Consider the following 18,022-nt stretch of genomic DNA (forward strand, 5'->3'; position numbering starts at 1 on the left):
CAGCCAGGAGGATACAGTCTCTAACAAGGCTTTTATTTCCCTAACACACACAGAATCCATGAGGATCTGGCAATAACTAGTCCAGTTATTCTTTTCTGCCTCCTGAGAAAGGTTGTGGAGCCCTGTAGAAGGTACCTGGTAACTCACAGGGATGTTTCTCCTCTAAGTTTTGCAGGTCTGGCCTTGGTACTGTGTGCTCACTTCTCCAACCCCCCATCTCCACCAGCAGCAAAGCACTGATGGTTGAAAGGTGAACAACTTCACTTTTCCAGTTCCAGCATCTGTTTGCATGTCTGAGAGCAAGGAACATGTGACTCTCCCACAAACTATTCCAGCTCTGCAGACTGACAAGTAAATATGAAATCACACAGTATTTCATAGAAAACCCACAAATCTTATGTTTGTTGGGCTAAAGTTGATCCTTTGAGGCACAAGCCAAGGAAAACCTCTGCTATTATTTACACCAAGATTCTTCCAAATTCTGAAACTGTAGCTTGATTGAGGAGTTCATCCCTTGTAAACTCCAGGTTTCCCAAGAAGCAGCCAGAGGCATGTAATCTTTTGCTAAGCTATGCATAAGGAGCTCTGATAGCTTGAGTGAATCAAACACGGGATAAAAGATTACACTGAATAAAAATTAAAAACCACAATGACAAAATAATGTTATAATATTAAAATAAATCAAATCATACACTGCCATTATTCTGATACAGAATTTTTGCACAGAAAATCTGATACATATACAAGAAGTCAGGCAGCCTATTACAATTAACTTCAGGGTTCCTTCTTTCTTTAATAGAAACTGCATCTTAATACATAGTTTGAGATGATCAGGTAGTTTTACACCAATTCAAGTAAAAACAACTTCTCATCTTAGAATACTAAAATAACAAAATCTTTTAATGCTCTGAATACTGAAATGTTTTGGTTCCACCTGCCACTTTTTAGAAGTGTAACAACTACATCTATTGGTTAAACCTTTACCCTAGAGGTGAGCCTAACTTACAAATAAAATTATATTAATAAAGATACGAAATGCAACATAAATACAGTTCTTTTGACAAAATTGTCATATGCTTCACACTATGCAGTTATCCAACTCTCAGTTCAATTCAGATTTTCCCAAGTGTAAAGATGTGGCCAATTTTTTCAAAAACTGGCAATAAACTTGGATTTTTTCATTCTGGGGTTAAACCAGAACCATGAAGCCCACAAAATGATTCAGGAATGGTCAAGCCCCTGCCCTCAGAAAGAGTTTTGCTCTAGTAGATGTTGTTTGGCTACCCCAAAATGAAAGCATCCTCCACTGCGAGTCCCTCTTGAAAACCTTGGCCGCAGCAGCAGCAGCGTCTCATCTCCAGCCGACGTTGGTGAAGGGTTTCCCCTGGCAAGGACCCTTTGTTTTTTGTCACAATAACGAGAGAACGAAAATACTGAGTGGCTCTTCCTAGCGCAGAGCAGTTCCTGCTAAAAAAAGACATCTTCTTTTCTGAAGTCCGGTAAGCACCTGAACCTGCTGTGAGGAGTCCGCAGGCAGGCCAGGCCCGGCAGGCACGGGCAGGTGTGGTGCGTCCGCCGCCCGGAGAAGGGCACCTGGGGACAAAGCAGGGACATCAGTGACTGGGAGAACCACGGCACTGGTGGCACAAAGTGGGAGGAATAATGGGGATGTGGGGAATGCTGCCCATTCACAGCCAGAGACCCCCAGCACAGAGCAGATGGCAAAGGCAGCCCCGCTGTACGCCCACCCTGGTCCAGCCAGGGTTAAGAGCAGGATGTTAACAGTTGTGTTGCTGTGTAAATCTACATCTGTGATGACACATCTTCTCCATTTACTCCCGTTTCATAAAGGAGTTTGTTGTGAAACTACTCTGGCCTTTTACATCACGTTTTGTGGTGCCACTGTGCAGGGCTTTCTGTGTGTCCCGAGTCCTGCCCCATGACATGGCACAGGGCAGGACCTCGGGATCCCGTGGTAATCAGGCTGGAAGGGACCTCTGGAGGTCACCTTGCCTGACCTCCCTTTGAGCAGGATCTTTTTCACCACAGGGAAGAGGTTTCTCATTTCATCCCACCCTCCTCCAGCCACATTGTGCTGCAGGGAGCACATATGGAGTACATTAGACAAATTTAATTGTGCCATGACATGCACATGCACTGACACTCTTCAACAACTTGGTCACAAGCTCTGTCTCTTACAGGAGCCAAGCAGGACAGCCCCGTGGGAAGTGTCTGGGAGCTGTGGTGCTGCAGGCTGGCAGCACACTCAGAGCATCCCCTGCATGCAGCAAAGGAGGCACAAAGGTACAAAGCCACTGCTACCAGCCAGGCAGGCAGCCCTAATTCCCTCACTTCCAGATTTCTGTGGGGTTGAAGCCTAAAATTTTAATATTCCAAGATTTTCTTGTGTCAGCATACAAATTTTGTCTTTAAGAAAGTCCCATGCAGTCCTCCACACGTGGTGCCAAGCACCAGCCTGACTCCAGTGCCAGCCTGTTGGGTGCAGGAGATGGGCAGAGGGCTCACATCCCCTGCAGTGCCCTGGGCCAGCACCACCTGAAGAGCCCCAGGGCAAGGGATGTCGTGGGTTTCCCCACAGCACTCCAGTGTGAGCAGACAGGAAACAAACACTAGTGCTGGGGACTCCCCATGGGAATGACCCCTTTGGGTGCCCACACACAAAACCCAGACCTGAGCTCTCAGCCTTCCAAGAGCTCAGGTGATTTATTCAAAACATTCCATTTGCTGCAAGGAAAAGTTCCTTTCAGTGGGCATCTCCCCTGCCTGGCCCTGCCTCAGACCCAGCCTGGAAATTCCAGCTGGGACTGATGCTAATGGCATCAGTCCATCACCATCTAGTTGTTGAGAAGGAAACTAGAAGGTGGAACCCCAGCTGCCAGCCATCTCCCCCAGTTATCTCCTGGCTCCTCTGGATGTCCCCAAGGTGCCATGGCCACACCTGCTTTTGACCTCTCCTGCAGGTAAATGAAAGGTTTTGGTGATCAGGGCACCCAGATGCTCCCTACACAATTCTTTACAAGAAAGGAACCACTGAGCAATCTCTCCATCCTTAAAATAACCTCATTTCACCTGCTACAGTAAATCAATTTGCTTTGTGTTTCTCAGGAAGATCAGTGGGGTGAGGAATCAAAAATCTAAAATTAACCTCATAAAGCTTATAAACATCAGTGACAGTCTGGGGTGGACAGGCATCTTCTCTGATTGTAATTAGGCAGGCAATCAACTTGAAATATATCAGACAGTTTAAATTATTGCCCAATAACAATAAGCTCATAAAACCTTCTAGAAGACAATTTTTCTTATCCTAATTCCTGGTAATGGAAAGAGCCCTTACAAGAAAAACCTGCTACATCACATAGTAAAAATGACCATTTGGTCCCCAATATCAGAGCAGAAGTTTTAAAAATTTAACTGCAATAAAATAGAGCCTTAAACTTCCTAAAACTGAGAAAATAAACTGTAGATACTAAGCTGAAGAGCCAGGTCTTGGATGAAACAGTGAGAGAGGCAGCTAACTAGCTGCACATTTATGGTCTGAATTTATTGCCTCGTGTCTTCCACTTGTGGTGACTCTTGGGCTGTGCTCTTCTCTGAGAATGGCTCTGAAGACCACCAGGTTCTCAAGCTCCCTGGTAACATCCCCTTCAATCTTTTGTGTTTTAAATAAGCAGCTTTATTCATACTGCATGACAAATACATAATTACATAGCCTTAAATAAATGCACTTGTTAAAATCATTGCATTAATAATACAGTGTGTGTATATTTGAAATTAATAGGTAGAATGGAAACAAAGAGAGCCTGTGGGGACTTCTCTCAAGTCCAAATGTGTGTCAACACTTTATCAATTCACCAGGGGTCCCAGCACCAACTTGTGACATTTCTATACTTGTGACAGGATCTTGTCCACTGGCACTGGGGCCGGTGGCACTTGCTGTGTTCCTGCTGACTCCAGTGAGGATTGGCAGGGCTGGGCTTGGGAGCTGCTAACGCTGCTTCAGATCACATAACAAAACAAAGCAGCAACAACAAACTAATAAGAAAACAATCTGGGGAGCGTGTAGTGCTTTCATCCTCTGATTCTCCTCAGCATAATTCTGACAGTAATGCACTTCCTTACATAGGTGCCTTCACTGCTGCTCCCATACAGACGCCGATGGCTGGATATCGTAAGGAACGGGAAGTTTCCCTGCCTTCCCACCACGTACAGGTTTTATGCCATGTGATGTACAGCTCAGGACATTCCTCCAGCCCCACATCCCCCCTCTGAGGTACTCACTCTGTGGCTCAAGGGGTGGCACTCGTCTCCCAGGTTTCCCATCGGGGTGCACATCCTCAGGCTGCGGATCCACAGGCTGACGGCGCAGCACATCCCGCCTCCGCACTGCTGGTCTCGGTCGCAGGCCTGGAGATCAACACAGCATTAAGCAAATTAAATGGATAATAAATGTAGAAATAGGACAGATCAGGTGCTCAGGAGCTGCCTCTGGCACCCCTAAGTTATCATGGCTCATTAAGACTGAATAATAAGATTTAAAGCTGGTTTGCAATACTCGTGTCTCCTATGGATTGGAACGTGCAGGCTCCTGGCACATTTTGGAGTTGAGACCAGGTTGTTTAAAGCCAGGACCACAGGCAGAGCTGCTCTGGGCCAAACCCAGGACTGTCAGTGATTTACAGTCCCAGCTTCTGAGCACTGATAGACCATGGCATGTGCCGCATGCTTTCCCAGCTCCCAGACTGGTGCACATGTGAGCCCAGGCAGGAGCAGGGACCAACCACACTAAACTTGTCACCAAAAGAGTCACCAAACCAGTCTTATGGAGGAGCTAAGATAGAAAACCATCCATTAATTTAATGACTTTTATGTATCTATTCCTTCTAACTTCATATGATAATATCATGGTTGTGAATGCCCTTGCAAGACTGCCTGATAGTTTTGTTAGAGAAGTCCAAGTAGCTAAACCAGAAGTTTAAATATGGATTCTGTGGTTTTTATCTAGAATTACATGTAGCTAAAGAGGTCTTAAGAAAAGCTTTGCATAAGCATCCACATCCAAAAAAAATGCTACTGTGGTAGCATTCCCCTTCATGGGAGGCAAAAAAATATTTTAGCCACTTACCCAATACAGCTTAGATAAGCAAAAAACCAAATTACAAACTAGTGGGTATGTTTTAAAACCCACAAACTATGAAGAGCAGCTGACACATTAGGGTTTGAAAACAAGTTACTGTACATCTTTCAGTTACTTTTTAATCAAAAGCTTAAATAAATTTAATGCAAAAACCAGTCTTCTTTCTCCAGTGAGAAATGCCATCATTTAAAGGTTCTGATTACACCCATGTAAACTGGATTAACTCACTGGGGCTCTGGGTGTCTGACAGCAGCAGTGAGAGACCAAAGGCACTGGTCAGCACTACGTAAATGGGAAACTCAAAAACATACGTAAATGATGATAACAGCTCTGGGGAAGGCACATATCAGAGTAAACATTCTCTCGAGGGAAAAACTCACTGATCTTACCTTGGGATTTACATGATGAATGACTTTAGACTGTACTGCCTGGGTAAATACTGCACTGACCAGCAGAAGCCAGATCACAATACATGTTTAAAGATCAGTCACTAATTTTGGAAGAAGCTGTTGCATTAGGATCATTATTAAATAGTGTGTGTGACCCAAACAGCTCCTAAACACAGAGCTCTGTGCTGTAGGTAAGCCCAAACACAGGGTATTTGCTTTTAAGACTAATATGGTCATAAAACTATGACTGCAGCCTGCCAGGTAGATAATATTCACTTTCTGAACTCTCTCTCTCAAAAAAAAAAAGAAAAACAGAAAAGAAAAGCACTCTAATGATATTATTTTGCCCTAGTCACAAATAAAAATGCAGGTCCAGTGGCTGTCCCAGCACACTGGTGTTCACACTGCTCAGCTGGAGCTACAGGCTCTGCTATTTCTCACCTGTCAGCTCCCGACTCCTTTTTTTTTCTGTTATATACCTCAAACTCCATTCATCTCTGTAGAACTGGTCCTGGGGTGAAATACCACTCAAGTATGTTCTACCAAGCAAGGGTCTTGAATGTCCAGGCTGAACAATTTCCTTCCTAAACTTACACACACATATCTGCATCTGGCAGAACTTTTAAGACTCCCTTTCCAAAAAAATGTATGACAAGTTTTGAAAATATTCAACCCAAGCATTCCTGCCCACACCTTATCTGCAATGTATAATTCCTGCTGCTACTGCTGAATTTCCCCAAACACCACATGAGCACCTCTCATCTAAACACAGTTTTCTGGAAAATCAGCCCAAGAATGTGTCTCAGGTGAAATGCCAACTGCAAAGGAAAGAGGTGTCAGCACAAGAACCACCACTGAAGTGAGGGAAATTTTTAAAAAGTCCTTAAATTGCAAAGGAAAAACATTTTGCAGGCTCAGAGGTTGGGGAACACCTACATCAGGTCTCATCTGAGATTTGCACATTCATCAAAAGCCAAAAATGCATCAAAGTGGTTTAAGTAGAAATGCTCTGCAATAGTTAATAAAAGTTACACTTGCTGGTTCTAATCTATTTTTACTTTTTGAATCAGCCTTGTCATTGATCTATTATTCAGTGCCTCACAATTACTTTATTTAATGGATTAATTATGCTTTAAAGGTGTAGCCACAACTCTAATAACTGATAAACTTCTCCTCTGTTGCTGGGAATGTTTCTACTTAAAAGAAACTTGAAATCCTCAAATATTAAAAAATTCCTTCACATTCTCTGCTCTAAAAAAATAATCAGACTTGGGAACTGATCTGACTTCCAGAAAAATGTCCATGAGCTGTTTCATGCTCTTCAGGGGTCCAGACAGAGAGCCTGGACAGCCACAGAGAAATCCACTGCTGTGAGTGCAACTTCTGATGGTTACAAAAGACATGTAAGCTCTCAGAGGAATGTAAGTGCTGAGTTATTCATCCAAAGCAAACACTTTTAAAATTATTTTACTTAAAAGTGATGCAACGCTTTGGGTTAAATAACGTCTTTAGGAAAAAAAGTGTTTTCACAACCAGAGTAAACCTTGAGCCTAAAAACAACAACAACAACAACAAGAGGGACTTGTTTGCAAGGGGTTGCTACTGAAGGGAAAAAGCAGCACAGTCAATGACAAAGAAGAAAAAAGAAGGAAAGCAGCGTTTTCCGAGGATTGTAATTGTGCCCTGTACACGGAGGGGCTGGAGCGGGCAGTGCGATGCCCTGAGCCAGACCCTCTCAGAGAGGTTTGGGGACAGCTGGGGCTGCACGGGGGGAGATGGGAGACAGCTCCAGCGCTGGAAAAGCAGCAGGAATCTCTGCACGCTCCCGGACCAGACTGGAGACAGCCTCCCCACGAGTGCAGACATCCCTCACCCCAAAGGAGCAGAGCCCGCGGTGTGGCATCCTCTCACCTCAAGGAGCCACGAGCATTGCCCACCGCAGGGACTGACATATGCTGGCATCACTCACGGCACAGAGATCCCCGGGCTCTGATACCTCTTAATCCAGACCGACCCGCAGCTCCGAGCATCCCTCATCCCTAGAGAGATGCCACGTCCGGTATCACTTATCCCAAGCGGACCCCCAAGCCCTGTCACCTCTCATCACCTGCCGCTGCTTTCCCTCCCGCGTCCTCGCTATCACCGAGCCCAGCTCCGGCAATCCATCCCCGCTCCGTGCTGGCACCGGAGGCTGCGCACGGACCGCGGCTCCCGCAGTGCTCCGCCAGCCCCGGGCACGGCAGAGCGCTCCCCTTATCCCGGCAGGTTCCCCCAGTCCCGCTAGCGCTCCCCGAGAACAAGCCCCGAACAAGCCCCGAACAAGCCCTCCCTCCTTCCCTCCCGGTGCCGGGTCCCGTCGGTGCCGTCGGTGCCGAGCGGCGGCGCTCACCCCGGTGATGACGGCGCCGTGCCCCGCGGTCAGCAGCAGCACCAGCAGCAGCAGCAGCACCATGAGAGGCAGCGGGGCTGGGCGCAGGCTCCGCATGGTGCGGTGCCGAGCCCCGGCGCTCCCCGCGGGCGCGGTGCGGCGCAGCGGAGCCGGGCTCGGCCCGGCCCGGGTTATAAAGCGGGGCTGAGTCACCCCCGCCCGGCAGCGCCGCCCGCACTCACCGCGCCCAGGTGCGCGCTGCGGGAAAACGGGAGGGGGGGGCCCCAGGGGACATCCCCCGGCATCTTGGAGATGTCCCCTATCACGTCTGGGGGACCTGGGTTTAGGGGGTAACATCCCGCAGCAGTTCTGGGGAACATCCCAGGGCTCGGGGGGAGCGTCCCGCAGGGCGGATGACGGATTTCCCACAGCGGGTGTGGTGGGGTCGTGCCAGGGCTGGCGGGGGTATCCCTGTGTCAGCTGTGAGGATGTCCCACGGCAGGTCTAGGGGATCGTCCCAAGGCTGGCTATGGGCATCCCACAGCAGATCAGGGAGGTATCCAGCAGCAGGCTTGAGGGGAAACGTCCCACAACATACTGGGGACACCATGAAGCAAGTCGGGGACAGGACACAGCAGGTCTTGTGGAGATCCTGCAGCAGGATGAGGGAATTCCACAGCAGGTCAGAGCACATCCCACAGTGGGGCAGTAGTAGCCCACAGCCACTGGAGCCAGCATGGAGCAGTGCCTATGTTCCCTCTGCCCCCTCCCTGGCCAGCAGCGGACCCAGACCCAGTGTTGCCCCTGCTCCCTCTGTGACCAGAAACCACCTGTAGCCCCCAACCCAGCTTCTGCTGACACCTGGCCGAGCTGTGGGCATGGCCATGGGAGGGACATGCAGGCTGTGCTCACCTTGTCTGGGCCAGAGCAGCATCAAATGTACCCCACAGTCCAATTGGACCAAGCCCAGTTCCTGCTGCAAGTCCAGAACCCTTTTGAATTCCTGTTCTCCCATGGTTCTCCCCTCCTTGCCACAGGTAATCCCTGCCTCTGCCGAAGCCTCCCAGCTCCTGTGGCACTCAGAGAAAAACTGGAGTTTTCCTCTGAGTCCTTCCCTCTTCTACAGCAGGGCTGGTTCCCACCAAAGATCCAAGGGAATGGAGAAGGAGAAGCACTGAGAGCAGAGAGCCCCATTCCAGAAGCCCCACCGGCTCCTTCCAGCACAAATGCCAGGCCATGATCTCATGGTCTCAGTGAGCAGCTGTTTCTACCTGCACAGCACTGAAATTCAGTACAAACCAAGGTCTAACCATTAATGGTGGTATCTTTGGGCACCTCTGTCCCCTGTGGGAGGAGGACATCACAAACACATGCAGGATTTCCTTCCCTTCTTCTCTCACTCTTTTTCTTCTCTATTTTCCTTACTTTTCCAGCTCTTTATGCTTCTTTTGCCTTTCTTCTCCCTCCTAACTCCCTTTTTGTCCCCTTTCCTGCTTCTCTCTTCCTATTTCCATCTCTCTGGACCCTTTGTTCTGCTCCCTTCCTCCAGCGTGTCCCGTTCACACAAGTTTTTTTTTTCCCAGACTTTTCAATTTATATTTTTGTTCCAGCCAGGAAGGCAAAGACTTCCCTGAATCCTCAGCCAGCCTCATTCTTTGGCTGAAGGGGAGCAGGAGCACAGTGAGTGTCTCCTGCTCGGTTCAGCCCTGCTCAAGAGCTGTCGAATCGATTCCTCAGCAGCCTCCCCTTAGGGGATCAGTCTGTCTGGAGGTGTTTTCATTACAAACAGGGACTTTTTGGGTGCTTAGGGTTGTTTTGTACAAGTGCACTCAAGACAAATATGGGCTGGGTAAATAGAGCTTTACTCCGAGGATGCTTTAAAAGCAAATTGGGATAAGGCAATTTTGACATGAAAGGATTAAAAATAACTGGGATGTATCCTTAGCTGTTGTAAACTCATGTTGCTGCCTAAAGCATTGGCAGTTTAAACCAGGTGAAGGGATTAGCTTGTTTTAAATTCTGTTTGTATCCTAGAAACTAAAAATTAATATAAGCCAGGAATTATTATTTTCACCATCTCCAGGTGCCCAGAACTTTCAAACACAAATAATGACTTTCAGCTCTAAAACTCCTGATCCTCTAAAAACACTACAGCATTGAGGAGAAATAATAAGGGGGAAGGGAAGAATTTTGTGCAGGTTTGTGTAGACTCAGTCATTTCTTGTAAAAGTCATCTGACATAAAAAGTATAGTTTATGAAAGGTTGTCAGTCCTGAGCTTAGAAGGGGAAGATTATACATTAAAATGGGAATGCTACAGCCTTACTAGAAGCCACCCTAATGCCACTATTCTTACTACCAACTTGTGCTAAAACTGTTTTGCTGTCAGAAGAGACCTTTGACTTCTGTGGCCTTTAGGTGATTACAAAATCGTAATGAAATATTAATTAATTCCAACTAAATCATTCCTATTCTTAAAGAAAAGGTGAAAGTTCCGGAGATGACGTTCTGAATTTCAGTGTCATTACAATTGTTTTACTGCAAAAGCAGTAAAAATCCACAACATATCTTAAATGTAAATCCTCACAGTGCCCATCTCATGAACACACCAGAGTTTCAGAAGTTTTATTTCATTTCTTTGCTCCACTTTGAAGACTTGCCTCATATTACTTTTCTTCATTTGAAAGGTTTTTTGCATAGCTGGGTTTCTCACTGAACAAATTCATTCCGAAACATGTTACATTTCTGGCTGTATCCTTTCAGTCTCTGCTGGTACAAGACCAGAGCACTCTGGGGACAGCACTGGGCAGAAACAGCTCTCCAGCCTCTCCAGCTTTATCACAATTAACACAGAGACCATCCCCAGTCCCCCATGTAAATAAAGTCCAGACACTCCTGATATGACCCTGGTGAAAAGAAATCTACCCCAGAACCTTTTTCCTCCCACGTGGGAGCACCCAGCAGGAGGATCCAGGGCAGCCACCCCTGGGCAAGGCTTCGGTGGAGCTCCAGCTCTGGCTGTGCTTGGGAAGGATTCAGCTTCTTCCCAAGAGGGAACCCCAAAAGCCCCATTTTCAGATCGCATTCACAAATCCACTAAACACCACAAAAATTCTAATATCAGGATTAGGGAACATCACTCTGAATTAATCACAATACTTTAGATTCGACACAGAGCAATAATGATCATACAAAGTCCTGAGCTGCATTAAGAATCTGGAGTGAAATACTTGTTTTTAGCTTGCAGTGGGTCTCTCTGGTTCTTCTCAAAGCCTCAGTTTTACTGAAGACTATCTATGAGTAGGCATTCAAATAATTATTTGGCCTATTCAAGTGATAATGCACTACAGAGTTTACAGAATTTTGAAGACTAAGAATCTATCAACTATCTAAAAAGATAATTTTCTCATAAAAGAAATGAGAAAAATAATGTAATGTGAGACAGGGGATTTATCTTTTTGTCTTAAAACTCTCTTAATAATGACAGTATCTAATTTGTTTAATCTTTCACACTGCATATCCAAAAATGGTCTTGATTCAGCAAAATGGTGAACATTTGCTGGCTCTTGTAGAGGAAGAATGTATTTATTTATATCAGATATATAAATGTATAGTCTAGGTGTAAAGTTCACCCAAGATATGAAAGACCTCAAATCAGTTGCCTGTAGTGCCTGAAATAACCCGAACACACAAATCATTTAGAATAAATTTCTAAGCTGAGCTGGGATGTAGTCCTTATTTCATCCAATATTTCTGCTTTAGGCCAATAATTAATGTTCAGTGAAGGTTGATAGACAAACAGCCCAAGACTCTTCTCAATCATTTGTCTTCTCTCTTGGGGTCTGTACCATTTCTGAACAGGCCATTTCTGCTGACATTAATTTGGGTCCCCAGCATCTACTCAACCACCATTTATCTTTTTTTGAGTTGCAAATATTTCTGTAAATGACTTCTAAGTCTCCTGCCTCTCTCTCTGATGTGGCTGGAGCTGGCCAGTGCCTTCTCAAGTTACCAGCAGCAGTCTGGCAGAGAAATGGAGGCTTCATACCTGCAGCTCTCACTGAGACTGTAAAATCCAGCTGGGATCTGAGGTGTGAGTGGCTTAGCAAGTCTGGGCACCCCTGGTGTGATGCTGGATCACACTGACAGCGGTTTGCATCATGTGGAGAAAATGAGAGGCAATTCAGGCTGTGAAGACGCAATTCTCACACTGGAATTGCCTTTGGAGACATCCATGGGGCTGCTGCTTGTGGGAACTTGTAGCACTGGCTGAGAGGTCAGCACGTTTCTGCCCTGGGATGGGATGCAGGGGAGGAGAGCAGCAGCATCCACGCACCTCATGCTCATACCTGGTCTCTTCTGACGTCAAATGAACTAATTTCTAAAAAGTCTAAACACAAATGCTGATTTTGGGTTAGAAGTGGCACTGTTGTCAGAATCCCTGCCAAATCAATCCATAAATTTCATCAGTGAATCCAAAATGTAAAGATATATTGTGTTTTAAACTAGCACTTATCTCAAGAGATATCAAGCATTGACTTGCAACAATGAAGACAACTTCCCTCAGCAAAGTTCTCCAACTCTTAAAACCTCATTTCCTGTTTGAATTTCACTGATCTGGACCAGCATATAATATTAAGCCCTCTAATATGAATCTTCACCTTCCGTGTGTAATAAGCAGGGAACAAGTTCCACAGTACCTGTTTTACTACACAATAACATTTTTATCACTAACAAGTGATTCTGGTAGCTCACCTCCACGACCTTTCCAATAGACCAACAAACTTTGCAAAGGCTCTGGCATGATGTCAGGAACATTGTCATCCCCTGGGAATAGCCTCAATCTTCCATTCTTAGTTATATAATCTTGCAGACCAAATCAGCAATCAGCATATGAACAGAAATATAGTGAATACACTAATAAAAATGAAACAGATTGACAAAGAACTTCAGCATTAAAAAAGCATCCACAAGTGATTTTATTTCTGGGGTCAAGACAAGAAATAGTTGTAATGAGCTGCTGTTGTAGCGATCTGTTCCCAGTGCTCCTGGTGTCTCATTACGCTGCTTTTCAGCACTGCTGTTGTCATAGTAGCCCCTGAAGAACCTTATGTAAGGAATAAGATGATGGTTCTGCAGTATGTTAAAAAAGAGCATTTAGCAGATGAGTGCTAATGTTCTAGATTAGGGATTCTCACTCCCTTACTCTGCACTGGCTCATGTAATTGCATGAATCACTTTGATTGCGAAGTACACGCTCTCCCGTCAGTTTAGGGGGATTGAAGTGGAATATTACAGAGTCTGCTCAGGAAACAGTGCTAGAATAAGAAAAAGCTGCAAACATACCACAAAAACTAACAATTTCTAGTTACTCATGAAATTTACTCCTTTGATTTGCACACATTTGATTTTATTTAGACTTTTGTGCAGACATGACTGCGTTGGCAAAATCCAGGGCAGCAGAATTCCGAGTGATTCAGCAGGAACTGTGGATTTATGTGATGGGCAGGGACTCAATGCCTTTCTATAATTTTCAGATATGTCTTTTCAAAAATGTAGAGTTCCTGCCAAGAAGATAGAGAATCGGTTTGGGGAATTCGCTGGACTTTGGGGAAACATTCTTTCAGCCTTTTTTCTTCTTGCTGATTGCTTTTGGTGGGAAACAACTTTCTCCTACACACCACAATGGGTCGTGAGCTGTGGGCAGAGGATCCTCTGGTGGAGCCAGGGTCTCTCCCTGCACACCAAACCTAGAGAGTGAGGTCATTTTTCATTGAAATGAAAATTTCTGAAAATGAAAATTTACTGAGCCATGGGAAAAGGAGGTGGGGAGGCGTCCATGGCCACAGAGATCTACAAAATGCAAGAACTGGAGAGAAGTCATTCAGGAGGGCATTGCTGTAGATCTGCTCCCACCACAGACAGGCAATTCTTCCTATGCCTCAATGGGATCTGGAGAGACCAAAGCCAAGCAGGTTTTGTAGGCTCATGTTCAATAAACAAACCAGCCCACCTTTCCTCCCTGCCAGGCCCCTCATGGGTCCCTCTGGTCCCTTCCAGTTCTGCCTCCCCACCTCCCCAGGCACCGCACAAATCTCCTCTGTGTCCCTGATCGTGGAAACCTGTGGGAGCACTATGAATGCTGCTAATCCCTGGCTTGCCACTGTCTCCAGAGAACCAAGAAGAGGTCACTTGTTCGGGTTTTATTTACTGTACTGGTGCCACATGGCTTCCTTGGATTGCCTGGAGGGAGCAGGGTTTTTTCCTCCTTAGCACACAGTTTAGTTTCTTTGTTGCTGCTTTGCTTTTCCAGTCCTTGGCTGGAATGTGGTGGTGGACAGTGAGGGGAGAAGGGCAGGTTGTGCTCCTGCCCCTATTAGCATATTAGGGCTGGAAAGAATTATCCAACGAGGCAATTCCCAGAGAAAAGAGCCACTTGTTCTGCAAATTACCAGAATTTAACCACTCAAATCCCTTCTTCTGCACCTCTGCTCTGTCTCACTGTCTTCCCAAGGCCAGTGGCAGCTGCAGCTGTTCTCCTGTTCGTTTGGGGTATGTATGGTGGGTGTGGTGTGCGAGGCAGGCTGTGGGGTGTCACCTGCAGGGAGGGGAAGGAGAGGCAGCTGGGAGCACATCTGTCCATCCCTCTGGATGTGGGACTGGCAGCTCCATGGCTCTCCAGCCTTCCCTGATGCTCTGAACGCTGGTCATCCAAGGCAGAAACAGGGGGAGCACATACACAGAGGATCTCGCCCACTTACCCATCTGCCTTGGCTTTCAGACCCCCCATGAGATTTTTAAAATTTTAATTTCTCTCCCATTTTTTCTAGTTTCTGACTTTTTTTCCTCTCATCCCTGTACTCTGCTTCATGCGTCCCTGCCATGGGAAGGCGGGTATTCCCAGCAGAGCCCATCTGAGGTGCCTCCAGGGCCTGGAGCACCACTGAGTTCCTTTTTCTCCTTTTCATCCATATGCAAGATTGCTCAGAAGGGTGAAAATTCCAGTGAAATGGCATGTTAGCAAAAAGCATGCATTAACAACCCTGTGGGGATGGCTGCAAAATGCTTTCCCTCACCAGAGCCACCTCCAACACAGAAACTTCACTTACTACTCCCTTAAGGATGAACTTAGAAAATTGCAATGTCTCTCTAGTGAGTTATATTTCTAAGAATCCCAAAGCACTTAGTAAATTACATTCTCCTGACTTCCTTCAGCTGTGACAGGGGTATAACCAGAGCTGGGGTGACAACTGGTAAGTGTTTAACTTCACATGCCCTCATTAAAAATGAACTTTGGCTACACAAGAGAAGAACCCCACCCCTGGCTTGGTAACGGTGCGGTTTGCAGTTTTCTCTCAGGATGCAGAAAATAAAGTGCTAATGTGGAGCTTAGATCTGTTTGGCTATTCTCAGGAAATATCACGGAGTTTTCAGCATCAGAAGAAATCAGCACCTTGGGTTTACCTTTTAGCTGGATACAGCTGACAAACAGCCGTCACGAGGGTGAGTCCTGCACACACAGAACTGAGGGCACTGCCTGGGGCTGCAGCCCTGAGATCCCTTAACCATGGCTTGGCTGGGTCTGACCAGAGGTGCACAAGCCCCAGGTGAGGGCAGGAGGAAGCAGGGAAGCCTTGGCTTTCCAGGGAAGATCGTGACCTACAGCGTCATCTCCTGAAAACGACCTGCTACAAAGGACAAATTATCCACCTCATCCTCCCACTTCCCACTCTGTTCTCCTGCCAGCTTGCTTCTCAAGAGTCACTAGTGCAAAGGGCAGCTAATTATTCCAGGAATTCAAATTGGTTCCTTTTATGGCAAAGATCAAACAAAAGCAAACCCCCAGCAATTGGGGCTGGTGCTGGCTGCCTGCCTGAGCCCTGCCCAGTGCTGGGAAGATGCATCTCATCCTCCCAACAGCTCATTATCTGGGCAGAAGTTGCCAGAAAACTCATGGGGAGGAATGGAGGCACGGGAGGATGAGGATGGCACAAGGCTGAGGGAAAGGAAGCAGCAAAAGGAGTGTGGTTAAAGTGTGACAGAGGTTGTCCATGCTAGACCACACAGCCCAGCAGCAGCTCTGCTCTCTCAAAAGCACTTCACTGAGTGCTGGAACTGTCTTAACTCCAGTCCCAGGGTGATTTTCTGGCATGGCAAGGGCTTTTTGGCCATGCAGGAGGTGAGCTCATTTCTCCCCACCACAGACCTGCCCCATTAGCCAGTGTCCCCATGCCGAGGATGTGGACCTGCACCAGCTCTTTTGCTGCCCAGGTTCCTAAAGGACATTTTCCCATTCTACCAACCACACCAAAACAGCATGGCCAGCTCAGGCACACGTGGAAGTGACATTTTCCATTCCCCCCAGAGCCAATATCTCTGTTGCCTCCCTCCTGTGACCAGGGTGCCACCAAAGCTTTGCCTGAGAACAATGCAGTTGTGGGGAATGGCTGAGTAAGACCATAACACTGCTTCTTGTTGCCTTGACAATGCACTGAAGCTCAAGAGATCCATTTTAACCCTGTGCTGGGGTAATACCAGCTGATGAAACCCTGCTGGAAACAAGGCAAGCAACTAGACTCACAAAACCATTTTCACACATGTGCAGGATCATCAGGATAAGTGGGGTTTTGCCTTTGGAGAGGGACTGGATCTTTGCCTGGGAAGAGTCTCCAGTCTCTCCCTCTAAAGACTGAATTTTCAAGTACTATATAGCATATCCCTTCCCAGTACTCCACTGTTTTTTGAAAATACAAAATAATCCCAAATGTCCAAAACACTCATGTTCTTTAGCTAGAGCCTCCTGCAAAATCTGCTGAGTCTGAAGATGACCTGCAGCCAACATCCAAGGGCTTAGGGGGGGTTTAATCAACAGGCTGCTGCTCAGAGAGGAATAGAACTCCTATTTTCCAGATCATGGTTTCTTTTACATTGCTATTAATTCCAATCATGGCACATCTAATTTAGGAATTCCTCAGTGACCAATACACTTCAGTGCCATGACAGGAGCATGCAGCAGTGAGAAAACAGTTAAATGTGGCTGCCTAAGCTCAGTCCATTACTTGGTCTCTGGGGAACAGCACCATTTCCTAAAGCGACTCCTCCCTTCATCACTCCATGCAGGAGCTCCATGAATAAATAAGAAACAGGCTTTCTTATGAGGGTCATCGCCCAGCCAGGATTATTCTGCAATGCTGGAGGTTCAGGAGTCCCTTTTCTGAGAAGCACTGAGCCATCTGCTCAAGGTCCCACCATGTGTGGTTGCATGAATGTATTCAGACCTGTTGGAAGCATCAAGAACGGAACAGGCAGGTACTGCTCCAGCTCTTTCTAAATCCAGCTCTTTCTAAACCCAGTTTCTCAACTTCCTGCAGCAAGACAGAGCAATTACACTCCAGATGATGAAATATTTCCTTCAGTTTACCCTAAATTCCAGCGAGTGATGTAACCAGCCGTCCTTTTGTTTTGCATCACCTAACACAGTAAAAGAGCGTGAACAAATCAATTCTCAGTGGATCGCTTTGGTATTCAAATCCCCCAATAAAACCTTTTCTGTTTTACCTATTCAGATCCCTTTCACTTCTGCCATTAGGGTGTCCTTACACGCCTCATCCTGCCAAGGTTAATAGTCAGAGCTGGGATGGTTCCAGCTCATTTCATCGTCTTGTCTGAGATGACATTTTAAGCTGCAAGTGCTTCGTGTCTGACTGGCGTAAAGTCAAGTGCCTTACCTCTCATAGCCAGTGCTGATAGTGCTCAGTTAGAAGTCTGCTAAATGGCTGGTTCTGTAATTACACTAATTGCCTAGGAGAAAAGAGAGAGGAGTGTATCCTTCATTGAAAAAAGCCCCACATTTGTGTTAGTCTACGCTGACCTTTTCCTGCTGTTTCCTTCTCCTCTGTGAATGAACACTATTAGCTGAAACTTCCCCGTGTTTGCTCCTTGTTCTGCACTTCCTGGTTACAGCTTGGGGTGACGTGGCCAGAAACCTGCATGGGTTTTTTAAAAGGCCAGGTACAATTTTCATGGATGCGGATTTTACTTTTTCTGAACAGCAGAAATGGGATACTCTGTTGAAAATAAGGTGAAATGGAGCAATATTCAAATATGCATG

At 46.3% G+C, this 18,022-nt stretch overlaps 1 protein-coding gene across 1 annotated transcript; it reads right to left on the reverse strand.

Moving 5' to 3' along the window:
• Positions 1 to 760: 760 nt before the first annotated feature.
• Positions 761 to 8,029, reverse strand: PROK2 (prokineticin 2). Its single transcript, XM_058845026.1, has 3 exons — positions 7,934 to 8,029; positions 4,300 to 4,425; positions 761 to 1,593 (listed from the first exon to the last, which is right to left on the reverse strand). Exons 1-3 carry the CDS (start codon positions 8,027 to 8,029, stop codon positions 1,468 to 1,470), a joined length of 348 nt encoding a protein of 115 aa, XP_058701009.1. The 3' UTR covers positions 761 to 1,467.
• Positions 8,030 to 18,022: the final 9,993 nt, after the last annotated feature.

This window comes from Poecile atricapillus, chromosome 9, assembly GCF_030490865.1.
Source record: "Poecile atricapillus isolate bPoeAtr1 chromosome 9, bPoeAtr1.hap1, whole genome shotgun sequence".
NCBI lineage: Eukaryota > Metazoa > Chordata > Aves > Passeriformes > Paridae > Poecile > Poecile atricapillus.